Source organism: Entelurus aequoreus, linkage group LG16 (assembly GCF_033978785.1).
Source record: "Entelurus aequoreus isolate RoL-2023_Sb linkage group LG16, RoL_Eaeq_v1.1, whole genome shotgun sequence".
In the NCBI taxonomy this organism is placed as follows: domain Eukaryota; kingdom Metazoa; phylum Chordata; class Actinopteri; order Syngnathiformes; family Syngnathidae; genus Entelurus; species Entelurus aequoreus.
The window spans coordinates 46,342,511-46,365,465 of NC_084746.1; the positions used below are offsets into that span (position 1 = coordinate 46,342,511).

Consider the following 22,955-nt stretch of genomic DNA (forward strand, 5'->3'; position numbering starts at 1 on the left):
TAAAATGATTTTATTTCCAAATAACAGTCTTGTTAATCAATAAAGAAATCAATAACGTTTTTTTTTAAAGTGCAAAAGATCTGATTTCTTATGCACTTTCTTCATCCTCATGCACTCTCTCTCTCTCTCTTCTTTTCATCTCTCTCTTCCATGTCACTCTACCTCCTCTCTCTCTCTCTCTCTCTCTCTCTCTCTCTCCGCTCTCTCTCTCTCTCTTCTTTTCATCTCTCTCTTCTTTTCATCTCTCTCTTCCACGTCACTCTACCTCCCATCTCTCTCTCTCTCTCTCTCTCTCTCTCTCTCTCTCTCTCTCTCTCTCTCTCTCTCTCTCTCTCTCTCTCAATAACGTTTTTTTTAAAGTGCAAAAGATCTGATTTCTTATGCACTTTATTCATCCTCATGCACTCTCTCTCTCTCTCTCTCTGTCTCTATGTCTCTCTCTCTCTCTCTCTCTCTCTCTCTCTCTCTCTCTCTCTCTCTCTCTCTCTCTCTCTCTCTCTCTCTCTCTCTTCTTCCCATCTCTCTCTCTCTCTCCTCCGGCGCACTTGCAGAAGGAGGAGAGAAGAAGAAAAGACGGGAGGTTTGCTCTCCGATCTCCGGGCTGCAGCTGCATCATGGATGCGGAGCTAAGAAGAACCGTGTGGATTTTGGTTCCGGTCCTGCTCGTCTCTTTGTCAAGAGGGACGTTCGGTGAAGGTGAGTCTACTTCCCCCCCCCCCCCCCCCCCCTTCTTCTCCTGCGTGTTTGTTGTCCGCACTTTTCTCCCGCGGGGAGACGCAGCGGAGATGAAAGGAGCTGGTTCGGGTCAGTTCGGTTCGGTTGCCCCCCCCCCCCCCCCCCCCCCGGGGTCTGCTTTTGCTTGCCTTTCCGTCCATTTGAGAGCAAAAGTGCCTCAACTAGTCCGTGCGTGTTGTTGCTGAGGTGTGTGTTTTTGCGCAGCGTGTGCAAAACGCAACCAAAAAAAGTTGCGGAATATTTTGTTGGAAGCTGCAGGATGAACAAACTCTGTGGGAGAACAGACATCATTTCTTCCTCTCCACTAAGAATGTGTCAAGATGCATGGCTGAAGTGACGTCATCTTCACTCAATCAATCAATCAATCAATCAATCAATCAATCAATCAATCAAAGTGTATTTATATAGCCCTAAACCTCAAGTGTCTCAAAGGGCTGCACAAGCCACAGGGACATCCTCGGCTCAGATCCCACATCAGGGCAAGAAAAAACTCAACCCAATGGGATACAATGAGAAACCTTGGAGGGGACCGCAGATGTGGGACCCCCCCTGGGCGACCGGTGCAATGGACGTAGAGTGGATCTAGTTAATAGTGTGGGAGTCCAGTCCATAGTGGGGCCAGCAGGGGATCATCTTGAGTGGAGACAAGTCAGCAGCGCAGAGACGTCCCCGACTGATGCACAGATGGGTGGTCCACCCCGGGGTCTATTTAAATCTATTATAAATAAATAACTTATAAATCTACTCAGTGGCCTAGTGGTTAGAGTGTCCGCCCCAAGATCGGTAGGTCGTGAGTTCAAACCCCGGCCGAGTCATACCAAAGACTATAAAAATGGGACTCATTACCTTCCTGCTTGGCACTCAGCATCAAGGGTTGGAATTGGGGGTTAAATCACCACAAATGATTCCCGGGCGCGACCGCCGCTGCTGCTCACTGCTCCCCTCACCTTCCAGGGGGTGATCAAGGGTGATGGGTCAAATGCAGAGGATAATTTTTGCCACACCTAGTGTGTGTGTGTGTGTGTGTGTGTGACAATCACCTCACCTACCTCACTCCTACCCACTTCTCCAAAGTGGGCTGGCTCAAGGTGGAGGACAGAGTTAAACAACTTGCACTGAGCCTAGTCTATAAAATCCGCTACACCTCCCTGATATCGAAGTACATGTCAAACTACTTCCTTAACGTAAAGGACCGCCATAACCACAACACCAGGGGGTGCTCCACTAACCACGTTAAACCCGGATTCCGAACTAACAAAGGTCTTAACTAATTCTCTTTCTATGCCACATCAATGTGGAATGCGCTCCCAACAGGTATAAAAGAAAGGGCATCTCTATCCTCCTTCAAAACCGCAATAAAAGTTCACCTCCAGGCAGCTACAACCCTAAACTAACACCTTCCCCGGATTGCTAATAATCAAATGTAAACAATCAAATGCAGATACTTTTTCTTATGCCTTCTGATCTCTCTCTCTCTCTCTGTCTCTCTCTCTGTCTCTATGCCCACTACTTGCTGTCCATATCCTACCCCCCCACCCCCCCTCCACACCCCTGATTGTAAATAATTCAATGTGATTATCTTGTGTGATGACTGTATTATGATGATAGTATATCTGATAGTATATATCTGTATCATGAATCAATTTAAGTGGAAAAACTTATTCGGGTGTTACCATTTAGTGGTCAATTGTACGGAATATGTACTTCACTGTGCAACCTACTAATAAAAGTCTCAATCAATCAATCATTGGCATTTTAACTTTACTTTATTGTATACAAATGAGTTTTAAGATGGGGACTTCAGTGCTTAAATGCTTCTTCATCCACACGCGGTTGAGAAGGTCAAAGAGCCACGCAGGCAGTCGTGGCGAAGATTTGATTGAAGAAGAAGAAGAAGAAGAGTTGAAGACAAAAAAGATGAGAGAGAGTTGCAGCATTGTTCTCCTCCTCCTCCTCCTGTTCCTCCTCCTGTGTCATCAGCATCTTGGTGAGGCTCCATCTGTTTCATCTCTTGAGAACATTCTTTGTCATTCTCTCTGAGGAAACAACACACAGCTTTTCTTCTTCTGATGGAAGATGGAGGAGGAGGAGGAGGAGGAGGGTGGGGGGCGGGGGGCATGTGCTGGTTTTTCGGCCGCTTGGGGGCAGCAGAGACAAAACTTTTCTCTTTATCTCAGCTGCCTTGAGGTGACAAATGCAAGCAAAGTGAGGAACTCTGCGGTGATTTATTTCCCTTTTTTTTTCCTTAGCTGCAGGCTGCTAAACACTCCAGTGCGGTGCTTATAGGAAGCGTATAGTCTAGGTGACTACATGACTCTAGTCTTACATTAAACAGTAAGAAAAAGGCATCAATGTATTTTGTAAACAAATATAAAATGTCCATCCATCCATGCATTTTTTTACCGCTTGTCCCTTTCGGGGTCGCGGTCATCTTTTCCAAATATAAACTGTTAATAAGGAAATAATACAAAATGTTAATGAATATCGTTACTTTGGGGTCATTCTAGACCAGGGGTCACCAACGCGGTGCCCGCGGGCACCAGGTAGCCCGTAAGGACCAGATGAGTAGCCCGCTGGCCTGTTCTAAAAATAGCTCAAATAGCAGCACTTACCAGTGAGCTGCCTCTATTTTTTAAATTGTATTTATTTACTAGCAAGCTGGTCTCGCTTTGCTCGACATTTTTAATTCTAAGAGAGACAAAACTCAAATAGAATTTGAAAATCCAAGAAAATATTTTAAAGACTTGATCTTCACTTGTTTAAATAAATTCATTAATTTTTTTACTTTGCTTCTTATAACTTTCAGAAAAACAATTTTAGAGAAAAAATACAACCTTAAAAATGATTTTAGGATTTTTAAACACATATACCTTTTTACCTTTTAAATTCCTTCTTCTTCTTTCCTGACAATTTAAATCAATGTTCAAGTAAATTAATTGTTTTTAATGTAAAGAATAATAAATACATTTTAATTTAATTCTTCATTTTAGCTTCTGTTTTTTCGACGAAGAATATTTGTGAAATATTTCTTCAAACTTATTATGATTAAAGTTCAAAACAATTATTCTGGCAAATCTAGAAAATCTGTAGAATCAAATTTAAATCTTATTTCAAAGTCTTTTGAATTTCTTTTAAAATTTTTGTTCTGGAAAATCTAGAAGAAATAATGATTTGTCTTTGTTAGAAATATAGCTTGGTCCAATTTGTTATATATTCGAACAAAGTGTAGATTGGATTTTAACCTATTTAAAACATGTCATCAAATGTTTTAAATTAAGCTTAATCAGGAAAAATTACTAATGATGTTCCATAAATTTTTTTATTTTTTATTTTTTTAAAAGATTCAAATTAGCTAGTTTTTCTCTTATTTTTTTCGGTTGAATTTTGAATTTTAAAGAGTCAAAATTGAAGATAAACTATGTTTCAAAATTTAATTGTCATTTTTTCCCGTGTTTTCTCCTCTTTTAAACCGTTCAATTAAGTGTAAATATCATTAATTATTAATAATAACATAGAGTTAAAGGTAAATTGTGCAAATTGGCTATTACTGGCAATTTATTTAGTGTGTATCAAACTGGTAGCCCTTCGCATTAATCAGTACCCAAGAAGTAGCTCTTGCTTTCAAAAAGGTTGGTGACCCCTGTTCTAGACATAGGCGCCGGTCCCGTGGGTGTTTTGGGGCCCGAGCACCAACAGACAATGCCGAGCACCCACGTGGGATTGATGGCAACTTTCAAACTTTAAAATATTTGATGAAAAATCAATCTAGTTGCTGCTGAGATCGGTAGGTTGGAGTTCAAATCCCAGCCGAGTCATACCAAAGACTATAAAAATGGGACCCATTACCTCCCTGCTTGGCACTCAGCATCAAAGGTTGGAATTGGGGGTTAAATCACCAAAATGATTCCCGGGCGCGGCGCCGCTGCTGCCCACTGCTCCCCAAGGGGGATGGGTCAAATGCAGAGGACAAATTTCACCACACCTAGTGTGTGTGTGTGACAATCATTGGTACTTTAACTTAACTTTAACTTAACTTAATTTTGTGGCAAGTTTATAAAAAAGTCATTAGTCATATAGTCTATAATTAACAAAGCCTAACCAAGATGACATTGTGCCCGATAACGAACTTATAACTCACTCATCGTGACTTTGAATTCGCTGCACGAGCGAATGAAGGCATACTTACTCAACAACCACACATGTCACACTAAAGGTGGCAGTATGAGCAATGCCAACACTGTCATAAACATGTGCCATATATTGATGTGTACACTACCGTTCAAAAGTTTGGGGTCACCCAAACAATTTTGTGGAATAGCCTTCATTTCTAAGAACCAGAAGAGACTGTCGAGTTTCAGATGAAAGTTCTCTTTTTCTGGCCATTTTGAGCGTTTAATTGAGCCCACAAATGTGATGCTCCAGAAACTCAATCTGCTCAAAGGAAGGTCAGTTTTGTAGCTTCTGTAACGAGCTCAACTGTTTTCAGATGTGTGAACATGATTGCACAAGGGTTTTCTAATCATCAATTAGCCTTCTGAGCCAATGAGCAAACACATTGTACCATTAGAACACTGGAGTGATAGTTGCTGGAAATGGGCCTCTATACACCTATGTAGATATTGCACCAAAAACCAGACATTTGCAGCTAGAATAGTCATTTACCACATTAGCAATGTATAGAGTGTATTTCTTTAAAGTTAAGACTAGTTTAAAGTTGTCTTCATTGAAAAGTACAGTGCTTTTCCTTCAAAAATAAGGACATTTCAATGTGACCCCAAACTTTTGAACGGTAGTGTACATCAATAAAGTACTATCTATCTATAGGAAAACCACACTAAACAACAACGACAAACACATTTTGGAAGAATATTTGCACCGGAACACAACATAAACACTACAGAACAAATTCCCAGAATTATCTGCAGCACCAACTCTCACCGTACGCTACAATATAAACAAATGCCATTGGTGGATCTACACCTAACATCCACTGTAATGATACCAAGTACAATAGCGTATCTAGTCGATACTACTATGATTCAATCAATCAATCAATCAATCAATCAATGTTTATTTATATAGCCCTAAATCACAAGTGTCTCAAAGGGCTGCACAAGTCACAACAACATCCTCGGTTCAGATCCCACATCAGGGCAAGGAAAAACTCAACCCAGTGAGATGACAATGAGAAACCTTGGAGAGGACCGCAGATGTGGGGGACCCTCCCCCCTCTAGGGGGGACTGGTGCAATGGACGTCGAATGGGTCTAGCATAATATTGTGAAAGTCCAGTCCATAGTGGATCTAACATAATAGTGAGAGTTCAGTTCATAGTGGGGCCAGCAGGAGACCATCCCGAGCGGAGACAGGTCAGTAGCGCAGAGGCGTCCCCAACTAATGCACAGATGAGTGGTCCACCCCTGCCCTCTCCCCAGCCACTTCGTCTAGCTCCTCCTGGGGGACCCTGAGGCGTTCCTAGGCCAGCCGGGAGACATAGTCTTCCCAACATGTCCAGGGTCTTCACCGTGTCCTCCTACCGGTCAGACATGCCCTAAACACCTCCCTAGGGAGGCGTTCGGGTGGCATCCTGACCAGATGCCCGAACCACCTCAAATGGCTCCTCCCGAATGACAGAGCTTCTCACCCTATCTCTAAGTTAAAGTCCCACCACCCGACGGAAAAAACTCATTTCGGCCGCTTGTGTGACAGTACGCCGCACCGATCCGCCTGTCGATCTCACGATCCACTCTTCCCTCACTCGTGAACAAGACTTTGAGGTTCTTGAACTCCTCCACTTGGGGCAAGATCTCTTCCCCAATCTGGAGATGGGACTCCACTCTTTTCCGGGCGAGAACCATGGACTCTGACTTGGAGGTGCTGATTCTAATCCCAGTCACTTCACACTCAGCTGAAGATCCTGGCCAGATGAAGCCATCAGGACCACATCATCTGCAAAAAGCAGAGACCCAATCCTTCAGCCACCAAACTGCCACAAAGAAAATGGATGTATGGACGTTAAAAGTGCAATTTTGATTATGTGCTATTATTAGAAAAAAGAATGAAGGTTACGGCAAGCAGATAATTTGTTATTTCAATTAGTAAAATACGCATTGATGCTGTTTTATCCGATTACTCAATTAATCAAACAAACTAATCGGCAGATCTTAAATGCTCATCATAAGACATTTGGAACAACTCTAATCTAACTTAAAGGCCTACTGAAAGCCACTACTACCGACCACGCAGTCTGATAGTTTATATATCAATGATGAAATCTTAACATTGCAACACATGCCAATACGGCCGGGTTAACTTATAAAGTGACATTTTAAATTTCCCGGGAAACTTCCGCTTGAAAACGTCTAGGCAAAGTCACTGTGAATGTCCATTTCGCGTTCTCGACTCTCATTTTCAAGAGGATATAGTATCCGAGGTGGTTTAAAATACAAATCCGTGATCCACAATAGAAAAAGGAGAGTGTGGAATCCAATGAGCCAGCTTGTACCTAAGTTACGGTCAGAGCGAAAAAAGATACGTCCTGCACTGCACGCTAGTCCTTCACTCTCACGTGCCTCATCCACGAATCTTTCATCCTGGCTCAAATTAATGGGGTATTTGTTGCTTTCTCGGTCCGAATCGCTCTCGCTGCTGGTGTAAACAATGGGGAAATGTGAGGAGCCTTTCAACCTGCGACGTCGCGCTACTTCCGGTACAGGCAAGGCTTTTTTTTATCAGCGACCAAAAGTTGCAAACTTTATCGTCGATGTTCTCTACTAAATCCTTTCAGCAAAAATATGGCAATATCGCGAAATGATCAAGTATGACACATAGAATGGATCTGCTATCCCCGTTTAAATGAAAAAAAATCATTTCAGTAGGCCTTTAATGTATTGATGAAGAGCTTTGTCCTGTGCCTTTTGTCCATATTTCCACACATCAGAGGTGTCTCAAGCGCAGCCAGAAACTATTTAGAGCACACAGCTTCTCGTTTATTGGCCCTCTGCATATTGTATGAATAAATTCATTATTAATATTATTAGACATCAGACCAATTTGTCAGCTGTAAAGCTAAGCTATATATTGACCCATATTGGATTGATACAAAATGTATCAAAATGTCCCCGCATCCTTTATTATTTCTGTCTGCGGCCCTCACTAGATAACATTTAGGCACCCCGTCCTACATGGTGCTATAAATCTATGTTATATGAGAGTAGAGTAGAGTATATCCACCGTGATCCATGCATCAAAGATATGGGTTACACATCCAGGCTGTTGTGTTTTAGAGCTGGTGTGGCAAAGGCGGCCGTGCACTCATCATGCACGGCTCATAAAGTGCAGCGGAGTGAGAAGATAAGCCAGTGGACGGCACCAAGTTGCAGCTCTCACCCCTGCAGCCCTACACAGACATGGCCGTAATGAAAGCAGATTTTTTTAAGTTCTTGTTTTAACAGCTCAGGTGCTAAGAAGGAGCGAGGCTGGGTTTTACAAAATGTAGGCAGACATTCTATGTGTTTAAAGCAGGGGTCCCCAAACTACGGCCCGCGGGCTAGATACGGCCCGCCAGCGTACAAAATCCGGCCCGCGGGTAGTACCAAGTAAAAAAAACAAAAAACAAAAAAATTTTTTATTTTTATTTTTTTAATTAAAAATGTTTTTTTTTTTTTTAATCTGTTCTTTTTCACCCATCCATCAATCCATTTTCCACCGCTTGTTACTGAGTCTCCTAGGCAGATACGGCACGCCAGCGTCCAAAATCCGGCCCGCGGGTAGTACCAAGTCAAAAAAAAAAAAAAAAAAAAATTTTTTTATTTTTTTAAATTTAACATTTTTTATTTTTTTTTAATCTGTTCTTTTTCACCCATCCATCAATCCATTTTCCACCGCTTGTTACTGAGTCTCCTAGGCAGATACGGCACGCCAGCGTCCAAAATCCGGCCCGCGAGTAGTCCTGGCTAAAAAGTAAATAAAAATTGTATTTATTTATTTTTTGATTATAATTTTTTTTAATCCGTCCTTTTTCACCCATCCATCAATCCATTTTCTACCGCTTGTTATTGGGTCTTCTAGCCCCTCAAACAAATCATATTGTCTAAAAATGCATTTTCCCAGCGGTAACGGGACGTCATCATGCTTGCGCCACAAAGGCGGCAAGTGCGCGATCTTTCAGTCAATTAGTGCACGAGGGGAAAAAAATGGCGAAATCGTTGGGGAAAAATAAATTAGACTCCGAGTGTAGAGTTTTTAAACATCAGTGGACATATGACTTTTGTTTAGTTTAAGGAAAAGACAGTTTATATATATATATATATATATATATATATATATATATATATATATATATTAGGGCTGCAACTAACGATTAATTTGATAATCGATTAATCTGTCGATTATTACTTCGATTAATCGATTAATAATCGGATAAAAGAGACAAACTACATTTCTGTCCTTTCCGGTATTTTATTGAAAAAACCCAGCATACTGGCACCATACTTATTTTGATTATTGTTTCTCAGCTGTTTGTACATGTTGCAGTTTATAAATAAAGGTTTATTTAAAAAAAAAAAAAAAAAAAAAAAAAAGCCTCTGCGCATGCGCATAGCATAGATCCAACGAATCGATGACTAAATTAATCGGCAACTATTTTTATAATCGATTTTAATCGATTTAATCGATTAGTTGTAGCAGCCCTAATATATATATATATAGCGCGGCCCCTGGTCAAATTTTTTTAACCCAATACGGCCCCTGGGTCAAAAAGTTTGGGGACCCCTGGTTTAAAGTGTAAGGTTAATCTTGAATGCACAGTACAGGGGGCATTAGGTCTTCTGTGATGGGAGGAACACAGAAAAAAAGGTACAGGTGTAGGCAAAAGGTACAAACTAAGCGTGGATCTGTACAGCAAAGTTTTGGTTCAGTGCTACCTTTTAGGTTTTTTTGCTGCAGTGAGGGAAAAAATTGTAAAACATAAAACTGTTTAAATGGGCTGTTTGCAAAATGCTCAAACAAGAACACCACAAGTTCGTTTATGTTAGTGATTTAACAGAACATACATGAATTTCTTAATATTTAACAAACCCCAAAACCAGTGAAGTTGGCACATTGTGTAAATCGTAAATAAAAACAGAATACAATAATTTGCAAATCCTTTTCAATTTATATTCAATTGAATAGACTGCAAATATTTAACGTTCGAACTGGGAAACGTTGTTATTTTTTGCAAATATCAGCTCATTTGGAATTTGACGCCTGCAACATGTTTCAAAAAAGCTGGCACAAGTGGCAAAAAAAGACTGAGAAAGTCATCAAACACTCTTTTGGAACATCCCACAGGTGAACTGGCTAATTGGGAACAGGTGGGTGCCATGATTGGGTATAATAGCAGCTTCCATGAAATGCTCAGTCATTCACCAACAAGGATGGGGCGAGGGTCACCGCTTTGTGAACAAATGCGTGAGCAAATTGTCCAACGGTTTAAGAACAACATTTCTCAACGAGCTATTGCAAGGAATTTGGGGATTTCACCACTTAAGGTCTGTAATATCATCAAAAGGTTCAGAGAATCTGAAGAAATCACTGCATGTAACATTGAATGCCCAATACCACGCCCCCCCCCCTCCACAAGTGTATATTGTAATACAACATAAAAATGTCTATCATGCAATATAATTCTCTATTGTTTGTATCGTAATGCAGTGCCTGCTGCTTTGTGCTTATATATTTTATTAATAAGAAAAAAGACTATATAGTGATATTGTTATACGGACTTAAAGGCCTACTGAAAGCCACTACTACCGACCACGCAGTCTGATAGTTTATATATCAATGATGAAATCTTAACATTGCAACACATGCCAATACGGCCGGGTTAACTTATAAAGTGCAATTTTAAATTTCCCGGTAAACTTCCGGTTGAAAACGTCTATGTATGATGACGTATGCGCGTGACGTCGATGGACAGAAGTATTCGGACACATTGTATCCAATACAAACAGCTCTGTTTTCATCGCAAAATTCCACAGTATTCTGGACATCTGTGTTGGTGAATCTTTTGCAATTTGTTTAATGAACAATGAAGACTGCAAAGAAGAAAGTTGTAGGTTGGATCGGTGTATTAGCGGCTGGCTGCAGCAACACAACCAGGAGGACTTTGACTTGGATAGCAGACGCGCTATCCGACGCTAGCCGCCGACCGCATCGATGATCGGGTGAAGTCCTTCGTCGCGCCGTCGATCGCTGGAACGCAGGTGAGCACGGGTGTTGATGAGCAGATGAGGGCTGGCTGGCGTAGGTGGATAGCTAATGTTTTTAGCATAGCTCTGTGAGGTCCCGTCGCTAAGTTAGCTTCAATGGCGTCGTTAGCAACAGCATTGTTAACCTTCGCCAGGCTGGAAAGCATTAACCGTGTAGTTACATGTCCATGGTTTAATAGTATTGTTGATTTTCTGTCTATCCTTCCAGTCAGGGGTTTATTTATTTTGTTTCTATCTGCAGTTAAGCCCGATGCTATCACGTTAGCTAAAGTGCTTCACCGATGTATTGTCTTGGAGATAAAAGTCACTGTGAATGTCCATTTCGCGTTCTCGACTCTCATTTTCAAGAGGATATAGTATCCGAGGTGGTTTAAAATACAAATCCGTGATCCACAATAGAAAAAGGAGAAAGTGTGGAATCCAATGAACCCTTTTACCTAAGTTACGGTCAGAGTGAAAAAAGATACGTCTTGCACTGCACTCTAGTCCTTCACTCTCACGTTCCTCATCCACAAATCTTTCATCCTGGCTCAAATTAACGGGGTAATCGTCGCTTTCTCGGTCCGAATCGCTCTCGCTGCTGGTGTTGGGGAAATGTGAGGAGCCCTTCAACCTGCGACGTCACGCTACTTCCGGTACAGGCAAGGCTTTTTTTTTATCGGCGACCAAAAGTTGCGAACTTTATCGTCGATGTTCTCTACTAAATCCTTTCAGCAAAAATATGGCAATATCGCGAAATGATCAAGTATGACACATAGAATGGATCTGCTATCCCCGTTTAAATAAAAAAAAATTCATTTCAGTAGGCCTTTAAAGCATATTGAGATATATATTTGTATCTGTATCGCACAGCTCTCCTTTATGGCGTCCAAAACCCGTGCTATTTTATCATGACACTTCAATGGGTACTTAAATATCTATGTACTCAAATGTTAACCTCCAACATCTTATAGATTTTTGCTACAGCTGACAAAGTAAATTGGCATACTATCTAATCTTATTACTGAACCGATTCGTTTGATTTTACAACACGCTGAGAGCCAGTAAAAAAAAAAAATCAGCTGCGGGGGCGAAAAGGGCCCCCGGGCAGCGTTTTGGAAACCCTTGATGCAAAGAGGACATCTTGAATCTTCAATCCGACAATTCCTTCTTCGGGAATTCAAACGACATCTGAGACTTTATAGTCGCTAACTTGAATACTTGCATTCAAAATCAATAGTGATCTTGCACAGTACAATCAGCCATGAGAGAACGATATAAATACATTCTCACAGCAGAGGGCTTCTGATGTGTCATTTATTCACGTGCTGCAGAATGAAAAGCTTTATCTACAAAGACGTTGATCACACACACACACGCACGCACACACACACACACACACACACACACACACACGCACACGCACACACACACACACTAAGTGCTGCGGTCATCGTCACCTATGATCTCACTTTCTGTTTGCATTTCATCTCCACACCAGCCGCCCCCGCTGACAGATAACTCCAACAAGACCAAATTGCTTTAATCCCGGGCTAATGACGGATAATAGCGTCGCGAGTCGAGCCCATTTGGCGTGCCGACGCCCGCGGGTTTTCTTTACGGGGTTCCCCCTGCTTGTTTCCATTTGGGATTTAATGGCGGAGCCTCGCGTTCCTTTACGCCTGAGGTGAGCGGCGGAGGCCTCCCGCAGTGGCGGTTAAAAGCTGTTTGCGCGATGGCGATACGTGACATTCAAAGTAAAGCAGCGCACTTAAAACGGCGCGTCTCTATTATATTCTGTTGCTCCCACCCGAGGAATAAGAAAATATGGCGCACTTGCCCACTCTCCACCGTGACTATAAACAGTATCATTTGTCTATAAAATTGTTTTAAGTACACATCTGCATAACTTTGCATCGCTATTAACATTAAAGAAAACAACACACCTGTATTTCCGCGTCTCCCATCGTAGTCTCAGTGAAGCCATGCGCGACATAGACTTCATCATATTCTAGTACGGCATATAAAGTATGTTCCCCAGGTCACACACCGGGCATCGCATGTCAGGTTCAAACACTGATGACGTCTATTAAACAGACAAGAAGCAAGGAATCATGCAGAGTTCAATTTAGCTCATGAGGAGAACGCATGGAGCTGCACACTTAGTCACAGTCTCGCCCTACGCCAGGGGTCGGCAACCCGCGGCTCCGGAGCCGCATGCGGCTCCTTGACCACTCTGATGCGGCTCAGCTACATACATGCCGACCCCCCCGATTTTCCCAGGAGATTTATGGATCTCAGTGTCTCTCATAGAGTACTCCCAGGGAAAAAATAATCCTATTTACACTCTAATTACTAAATAAAGGGCGTGCCCTAATTGCACTGCAGTAATTGTCCTCTATAGCATTTACATACAGCGTGCCAGTCCAGCCACATGTTGCATGTTGTTATTACTTGCACACACAGGAGACAGCAAAGCATACTTACTCATCAGCCACACAGCTTACACTGACGGTAGCCGTATCAAACAGCTTTAACATTGTTACGTTACAAATATGCGCCACACTGTGAACCCACACCAAAAAAGAATGAAAAACACATTTCTGGAGAACATCCCACCGTAACACAACATAAACACAACACAACCATTACCAGGAATCCCATGCAGCCCTAACTCTTCCGGTCTACATTATACACCCCCGCTACCACCAAATCCCCCCACACATCAACCCCCCCCTCTCCGTGCGTTGGTTGAGCGGAAGAGTTAGGGCTGCATGGGATTCTGGGTATTGGTACCGTCAGTGTAAGATGTGTGGCTGCTGAGTTAGTACGCCTTGCTGTCTCTTACGTGAGCAAGCTAAAGCTGCATTCCACTTGTGGTCGAGCAGGTACACTGTTAGGGCAGACTGATGTTCGGGAATCTCCCGGGAATAATGAGAGGGTTGGCAAGTATCAAGCGACATTCATTCAAAACTCGCGGGCTGCACTAACATCAAATTTCCACATTAAAGTGCGTGCCGGTGCATGTATCGGAGACCCCTGGTTAACATAGCACAAAGCATGTAAGCTTTGTATGCGGTGTTTTTCATTTTAAATTTTAAATTTTTTTTTGTGGCTCCCATTACTTTCTTTAATTTGTGAAACTTGCCAAAATGGCTCTTTGAGTGGTAAAGGTTGCCGCCCCCTGCCCTACGCTCTAAGGTACAGCTCCTGCGTCCCTCTATTTATTCTGGAGTTCCCCAGGTCAACATCACTGAGTCCGCCTCTAAAAGGAGTGGCCACATATATCATGCAAAGCAGCTCCATGAATTGATTTACGTGGACCCCGACTTAAACAAGTTGAAAAAATTATTCGGGTGTTACCATTTGGTGGTCAATTGTACGGAATATGTACTGTACTGTGCAATCTACTAATTAAAGTTTCAATCAATCAATCAATCCAGTACGCACAATACGTGACGGAATGTGCTGGGGCCTTGCGATTGCCTTGTCTCTGCTTCGTCTGCGTGCTGTCATCTTATCTTCGTTGAGGTCCTTGAAGTCCTTGGCTGTTAGCGGGCTAAAACAAAGATAACATCTGCGGCTGAGGGCACCCCTCAGACAAGAAGTTTTGTCCTTGCACAGATACAAAAGTCTAACTCGAGCACAATAGCTAATAACTATAGCAACGGCCTTTAAGCATAAGAGTTGTGTGATAACTTAAACATAATTATTCTAACAGGGCATCGTCTCCCCCGAGACGGGCCTGCCCCACTATTTGACAAGGACTGACATACATTTGTGGTCAAAAGTTGACATACACTTGTAAAGAACATAATGTCATGGCTGTCTTGAGTTTACAATCATTTCTACAACTCTTATTTTTTTGTGATAGAGTGATTGGAGCACATACTTGTTCGTCACAAAAAACATTCATGAAGTTTGGTTCTTTAATGAATTTATTATGGATCTACTGAAAATGTGAGCAAATCTGCTGGGTCAAAAGTATACATACAGCAATGTTAATATTTGCTTACATGTCCTTTGGCAAGTTTCACTGCAATAAGGCACTTTTGGTAGCCACCCACAAGCTTCTGGTTGAATTTTTGACCACTCCTCTTGACAAAATTGGTGCCGTTCAGCTAAATGTGTTGGTTTTCTGACATGGACTTGTTTCTTCAGCATTGTCCACAGGTTTAAGTCAGGACTTTGAGAAGGCCATTCTAAAACCTTCATTATAGCCTGATTTAGCCATTCCTTTACCACTGTTTGACGTGTGTTTGGAGTCATTGTCCTGTTGGAACACCCAACTGCGTACGGGCTGATGTTTTTGGGTTGTCCTGAAGAACTTGGAGGTAATCCTCCTTTTTCAATGTCCCATTTACTCTCTGTAAAGCACCAGTTCTATTGGCAGCAAAACATGCCCAGAGCATAATACTACCACCACCATGCTTGACGGTAGGGATGGTGTTCCTTTTCTCCTCCAAACATATTTCTGGGTATCGTGGCCAAACAGCTCAATTTTTGTTTTATCTGACATCACATGGACAAGGATAAGACCTTCTGGAGGAAAGTTCTGTGGTCAGATGAAACAAAAATGGAGCTGTTTGGCCACAGCCATGACATTATGTTCTTTACAAGTGTATGTAAACTTTTAACCGTGACTGTAAGAGGACAACATTGTCGAAGAGTTCCATTAAAATAACGAGTTAAAACGATGTAATGTACATGCTTGGCCACTAGTTAGTGATGCCACTTTGTAAAAAAGCAGACCATCCATCCATTTTCTATTGCATCTTAAATTGAATTGAATTGTATAAGTGCACTTCAATAAATATACTAGTGTGTACACTGTGGAATTAGTCTCTGTAAACTTGAACAGACTAGTGCAGGGGTCGGCAACCCAAAATGTTGAAAGACCCATATTGGACCAAAAAAAACAAAAACAAATCTGTCTGGAGCAGCAAAAAATTAAAAGCCATATTACATGTGTCATGAGATGTAAATTTAATTAAGAGGACTTAAAGGAAACTAAATGAGCTCAAATATAGCTACAAATGAGGCATAATGATGCAATATGTACATATAGCTAGCCTAAATAGCATGTTAGCATCGATTAGCTTGCAGTCATGCAGTGACCAGATATGTCTGATTAGCACTTCACACAAGTCAATAACATCAACAAAACTCACCTTTGTGCACTCATGTACAACGTTAAAAGTGTGGTGGACAAAATGAGACAGAAAAAGAAGTGGCATAAAACACGTCCTAGAAAGTCGGAGAAAGTTATGCATGTAAACAGACTATACGGTGAGTTCAAGGACCGCCAAAATAAGTAGGACAAAACGGCGCTCGCCAAATACTTGAATCAGTGAAGCATATTTAATATAAACAGTGTGCTTTATAACAATTACGGAGGTTTGTGTCATGTTTGTCCTCCTACAGAAACCATACTAAAACAAAAAAATTGATTTTTTTTCCCCTCATCTTTTTCCATTCTTCATACATTTTTGAAAAATCTCCAGAGAGCCACTAGGGCGGCGCTAAAGAGCCGCATGCGGCTCTAGAGCCGCGGGTTGCCGACCCGACTAGTGCTATCCTTGCACACTTTTCTGCAATGACGATCACTGTCATGTTATGTCTTTAGTTTATTTCTATTTTTCACATGTTTCCTGTTTTGTGCTTTGATTTTAATCTCCCAGTTCAGGCGTGTCAAACTCGTATTTATTGAGGGCCAGCAGTTATGGTTGCCCTCAGAGGGCCGCTTTTAACAGAGAACAATTTACGGTATGAATATAAATGTCTATATATAAAATATGATGGATGGATGGATGGATGGGTATGTCTTTTTTATGTATGCAAGCATTTTTTAAATCATCTTTAGGATCTTGTACAAGATCATCTTAATGATCTTTAGGATCTTGTACAATTTTACCGTAATACAGCATATAAAATGAACAAATACATGGAATTAAATTAAATGGAATGTTTTTTTTAAGGTAAAAATTCATGCACATTTTTATACTGTAAAATCTACAGCTGTTGTGTTTTATAGTGTATTATTACTCTATATTGGAAGTGGATTTTACTGTAAAAAAAATGTTACTGTAAAATTTTTACATGAACAGTTTGTTGGATTACTTGCTTTGAAATCATAAGTCAAGCAGATATTTAAGTGTTTATCTTTATTTGAACAATAACATTGTTTTGAAGTATATGATGATATGATATTGTGTTTTATTATTAGAGATAATTAAAGTGTAAATATATGTAATTGCACACAGTACGTTTATTTTTGTAAAACATTTATTAAGAAAAGAAAAGGTCCTTTATTAACACATATTATTTCCACCCTTCCGGGGTGATGTGGTGGGCCAGATCTGGCCCCCGGGCCTTGAGTTTGACACGTGTGTCCTAGTTGGACGTAGCAACAGGGCCCACCTGCCTCATTTTAAGTAACTACTGTACTGTGTGGAGGTGTCTAACTCAGCTGGGTCTACAGCTAGTCACCCGTATTGTTTGGTCACAAATGTCCTGCTTCTTCTACTCCTGGCTTTCAATCAACTCCTCTGCACCTACCCTCACCATTCCTGCGGTTGTGCTTCTAAGCTCGCTTTTTTGGGATTCCAACCCTTTCGGGAAAGACTTTGAACTTCCTTTTGTGTCTTCCTGCAGTGCCTTGCTGTCTGCCTCAACCTCATACCTCAGTTGAGCAGTTTTTTTTGTCCAGGTTTTTTGTTTTAATCACTGTGCTCTCTTTTAGTTAGACATGCACCTTTGCTTTTGTTAGCTGAGCCTTCTGTTTACTCTTCCATCCATCTGTCTTTTTAACACGCTGCTACGTCTTACCAACATGGGGTTATGATCAATTAAATCTCAGCAAAAGGACCGATGACAATATTGATCTTCTTCTCTCCTTTCTAATGGTGACTTGCAACAAATTAGCTAATTCTTCCCCCACGCCACATAGCCCAGATGTCGGCTATTGAGGGTGGTAAATCACCATTTTTAATGTTTTGATCCAACAGATAGGTAATGCCATCACCTCAATTTATAACCCCATATTGTACAGACTTTTCGATTTACAAACCACAGATAAAGACCAGCGGACCCGAAGATCCAGCGCCAGAACGTAGTTCACTCTTGGTAATAAAAAAATATACTTTGGTCTACGAACCTTTTCTCAGTGTATGTGCAACAGTACAGGGGAGAAGGAGACGGCATGGAGACAGGGACGTCGCTTAGCTTGAAGCGTATTATTTATTAATACAAAGGAATGATGTGTGTAACTAATCCAAAGATGTGTGGTGAGACTATGTGAAGCGAATATATGTTGAGTGTTACCGGGAGTTGTTGGAGGCGCGTGTTGAGACAGGTGCGGGAGTCGAGAAAGGGCAAGGCAGGCTCGGAGGTCCGGGGACAGGCAAGTGGTCAGGGGCTGGAGCGTCATGTTATCCATGGAAAAATGCATTTTTAGAGCATATGATTTGCCTGAGCGGCTAGGAGACCCCGAGAGTAACAAGCGGTTGCCTTGTTGCCTTTCCATTAAGAAAAATTAACTAGTTTTTAGTATAAGTTTGCTGGTTTCAAGAAATGTAATGCCGAGCGCTTATCATTATGTCAAGATAATGGCACTAGAAGTTACTTAATTTAAGAATATTGTTCAACATATTGAGCAAAAAGGTCTCTTTTTTTTCTACCAAGAAAAGTGCACTTGTTATTAGTGAGAATATACTTATTTTAAGGTATTTTTGGGTTCATTGAGGTTAGCTAATTTTACTTGTTTTGGAAAGTCTTGACAAGCCGAATTTTCTTGTTCTATTGGCAGATAATTTTGCGTAGTTCAAACAAAATACCCCTAATTTTTATTTATTTTTTTCTTGTTTTTCAACACTGACTTTTTGCAGTGCACTGTGCGTTTTTCAAAGTGTCGTAAGTAATCGTAATCGTCGTAAAATTAGAAACGATGATATTAACTTTCTGGAATTTTACTGTGGTTTATCATTTTACTGTTGCTGTGTGATGTCGTGCTGCTACGTTAAACCGTACACAGGTGCGGTAATAGCCATGCTGGCTCACCTGCACTTACTGGCACAAACCGGACAATGAGAGGAAGTCAGGTTTTCATTCATCTTCTGGAATTCTGTTGAATTCTGGAGTTCCTTCTAATCTGGCATGCTGATGGTGATGATGAGAAGGGTGTTCAACCTCAATCGCAAACAAAATACAATAAAAAATAGTTTAAAGGCCTACTGAAATGTAATTTTCTTATTTAAATGGGGATAGCAGATCCATTCTATGTGTCATACTTGATCATTTCGCGATATTGCCATATTTTTGCTGAAAGGATTTAGTAGAGAACATCGACGATAAAGTTTGCAACTTTTGGTCGCTGATAAAAAAAAGCCTTGCCTGTACCGGAAGTAGCGTGACGTCACAGGTTGAAAGGCTCCTCACATTTCCCCATTGTTTACACCAGCAGCGAGAGCGATTCGGATCGAGAAAGCGACGATTACCCCATTAATTTGAGCGAGGATGAAAGATTCGTGGATGAGGAATGTGAGAGTGAAGGACTAGAGTGCAGTGCATGACATATCTTTTTTCGCTCTGACCGTAACTTAGGTACAAGGGCTCATTGGATTCCACACACTCTCCTTTTTCTATTGTGGATCACGGATTTGTATTTTAAACCACCTCGGATACTATATTCCCTTGAAAATGAGAGTCGAGAACGCAAAATGGACATTCACAGTGACTTTTATCTCCACGACAATACATCGGCGAAGCACTTTAGCTACGGAGCTAACGTGATAGAATTGTGCTTAAATGCAGATAGAAACAAAAGAAATAAGCCCCTGACTGGAAGGATAGACAGAAGATCAACAATACTACCAAACTCTGGACCTGTAACCACACGGTTAATGCTGTACCGCCATTGAAGCTAACTTAGCTACGGGACCGCGATAGAGCTATGCTAAAAACATTAGCTATCCACCTACGCCAGCCCTCATCTGCTCATCAACACCCGTGCTCACCTGCGTTCCAGCGATCGACGGCGCGACGAAGGACTTCACCCGATCATCGATGCGGTCGGCGGCTAGCGTCGGATATCGCGTCTGCTATCCGACTCAAAGTCCTCCTGGTTGTGTTGCTGCAGCCAGCCGCTAATACACCGATCCCACCTACAGCTTTCTTCTTTGCAGTCTCCATTGTTCATTAAACAAATTGCAAAAGATTCACCAACACAGATGTCCAGAATACTGTGGAATTTTGCGATGAAAACAGAGCTGTTTGTATTGGGATACAATGTGTCCGAATACTTCCGCTTCAACCATTGACGTCACGCGCAAACGTCATCATACCTAGATGTTTTCAACCGGAAGTTTCCCGGAAAATTTAAAATGTCACTTTATAAGTTAACCCGGCCGTATTGGCATGTATTGCAATGTTAAGATTTCATCATTGATATATAAACTATTAGACTGCGTGGTCGGTAGTAGTGGCTTTCAGTAGGCCTTTAAAGAGCCAGGAGGTGGTACTGTATCTAAGGAGAACCTCTAATCTTACAATCATTGGCATGCTGGGGGCTGAAAGTCCGGTTCCTTCTAAAGTGGTTGCTGCCTCTTAAAAGAGTTGCTTGTTTAAGCTGTGGAGGCTTGAGGGGAACATTAGCTTCAGTCCATTAAACCTCAGCGCTCATCAAGAGTCCTTCAGCTCCTCCAACATGAAGAACGGGAGAAGGAGAGAAGAAATCAACAACCTGGTGGCGCTCCACTGCTTCTTTGCTTTAGGAGCCCCACAAAGCTTTGTGTGGCTGAGAGGCTCCTTTGTGATGCAGCCTGGCAAGTGAGGATAAATCCCCGTCATATTTCCTCTCTACACTCACTTATGGAAATAAGCGCAGGCCATGAAAACAGTTTGCTCTCGTCAAGGTCATGGAGGGAATGTGGATTTATTAAGTCTGAAGAGTGCTCACAGAGACTGGGGAAGCCACAATCAGTTGTTTTAGGTTGTTTGTGCACCTGCTTCCACCAGACCAGGACGTGATCCACAAAATAATAATGGATTAGATTTATGAAGCGCTTTCCAAAGCACTGTACAGTGAGAAATGAGAACCCATCATTCATTCACTCCACATTCACACATGGTTGGTGGTAAGCTACATTTGTTGCCACAGCTGCCCTGCCGTAGACTGTGGACGAAGCTGCCAATTTGCGTCTCGGGTCTCTATGACCACCACCAAACATTCTTATAAAGCCCTAAATCACAAGTGTCTCAAAGGGCAGCACAAGCCACAACGACATCCTCGGTTCAGATCCCACATCAGGGCAAGGAAAAACTCAACGCAATGGGACAATGAGAAACCTTGGAAAGGACCGCAGATGTGGGGACCCCCACCCCTCGGGCGACCGGTGCAATGGACGTCGAGTGGATCTAGCATAATATTGTGAGAGTCCAGTCCATAGTGGATCTAACATAATAGTGAGAGTCCAGTTCATAGTGGGGCCAGCAGGAGACTATCCCGCGCAGAGACGTCTCCAACCGATGCACAGGCGAGCGGTCCACCCCAGGTCCCGACTTTGGACAGCCAGCGCTTCATCCGTGGCCACCGAACCGAGGGAGAGGGGGGCAGAGCAGAAAAGAAACGGCAGATCAACTGGTCTAAAAGGGAGGTCTATTTAAAGGCTAGAGTATACAAATTAGTTGTGTACTGAGGAGGGAAGGAGGCGAGTGTGTATGCTACTCTAAGTGAATGAGTGTGTGTAATATTAATAATGTAAATGTTACCAGGGGTTGTTGTCTGTGAGTGTTGGTTGCATCCTTCGTCGAATCAAGAGGGGCAAGGCGAAGAGGCAGTTCGTGGACAGGCAAGAGGTCGAGGGCAGGAGCGAGGCAGCGTGGTCTGGGTCTGAGCAGGGAGGTCGTGGATCGAGGAGGGCAGTCAGGAATCCGGATGGATGTCGAGTCGAGTGGCGAGTCACGATCACGGAAGACAGGGGAGTCACCGTGGAAAACACAAGAGACATGAACCAGAGAGACATGGAGAGATAGAGCAAAGAAAAGGCGAGCAAAGCACAGGGGAAGGAATGCCAGACGTGATGCTTACTGGAAGGTTAGCGACGTTCTGGCAAAGGTTCCTCGGGTCCGCTGGTCTTTCTGCAGCTCCCTCTCATCAAGTCCAGGTGTGTTAATTACAGATTGTCTGCAGGCTCGTTGCTGCGTGGGCGTGCTGCGCTCAGCGCGAGCAGGGGCGTGTCTGAGCGCGCTGTCAGCGGAGGTGCCGGCAGCTCCAGTTGCTGAGGAAACGTGGGTTCGACTCCGCGTCGTGACATTAGTTTTAAGACGGGACTTAAATGCTTCTACACATTCAATTACACATTCATACACCGTTAGAAGCATCAATGGGAGCAAGGTGGGTAAAGTGTTTTGCCCAAAGACACAATGACCGTGACTCGGATGGCGAAAGCTGGATTTGTACCAGGAACCCTTAAAATTCTAGATGGACGCTTTACCATCTCAACCACGACGCCCCGCACAACACTAATGCCACTCATGGAAGTTGTGTGGATCATGTCCTGGTTTAACGGAGTCCAGCCAGCATGGCAAGGCCATGTGTACGTTGGTAAACCTTACTCCCTGACACTCTTAGGAACTAGTGCCGGACGCCAAGTTGACAGCACAGGCTTTTAGCTGGCAGCTAGCACGCACAACTCTCATTAAGGAGGACCCAGGTTCAAGTCCTGCCCAGACCTGAAGTGGGAACTGAACCAGGCGGGTCACATTGATGCCGTGAACTGGATGACAGTGAGGTTTAGGGGTTGAGTGTAACGGAGGGCAGCCAGTGTGGCTGGGTCTCTCTCCCTGACAACCTTAAGAGCTATAGTACTGTACACCGTGTTGACAGCTTGAAGCCGTGACTCTAGGGCTGCGAGTTTAATTGACATCAAATCGACATGGAGGTTTGTGCGATTACCAAAACCACAAGAGAAGAGGGTTTTTTTCCCCCTTG

The 22,955-nt window shown here is 42.5% G+C and overlaps 1 protein-coding gene across 1 annotated transcript in view; it reads left to right on the forward strand.

Moving 5' to 3' along the window:
- Positions 1-564: 564 nt before the first annotated feature.
- cntnap3 (contactin associated protein family member 3) overlaps positions 565-22,955 on the forward strand; it is a 239,670-nt gene continuing 217,279 nt past the window's right edge. The window contains exon 1 of the mRNA XM_062023123.1: positions 565-696. Within this exon, the coding sequence (XP_061879107.1) occupies positions 615-696 (82 nt within the window). The 5' untranslated portion in view covers positions 565-614. The remainder of the gene's footprint in view (positions 697-22,955) is intronic.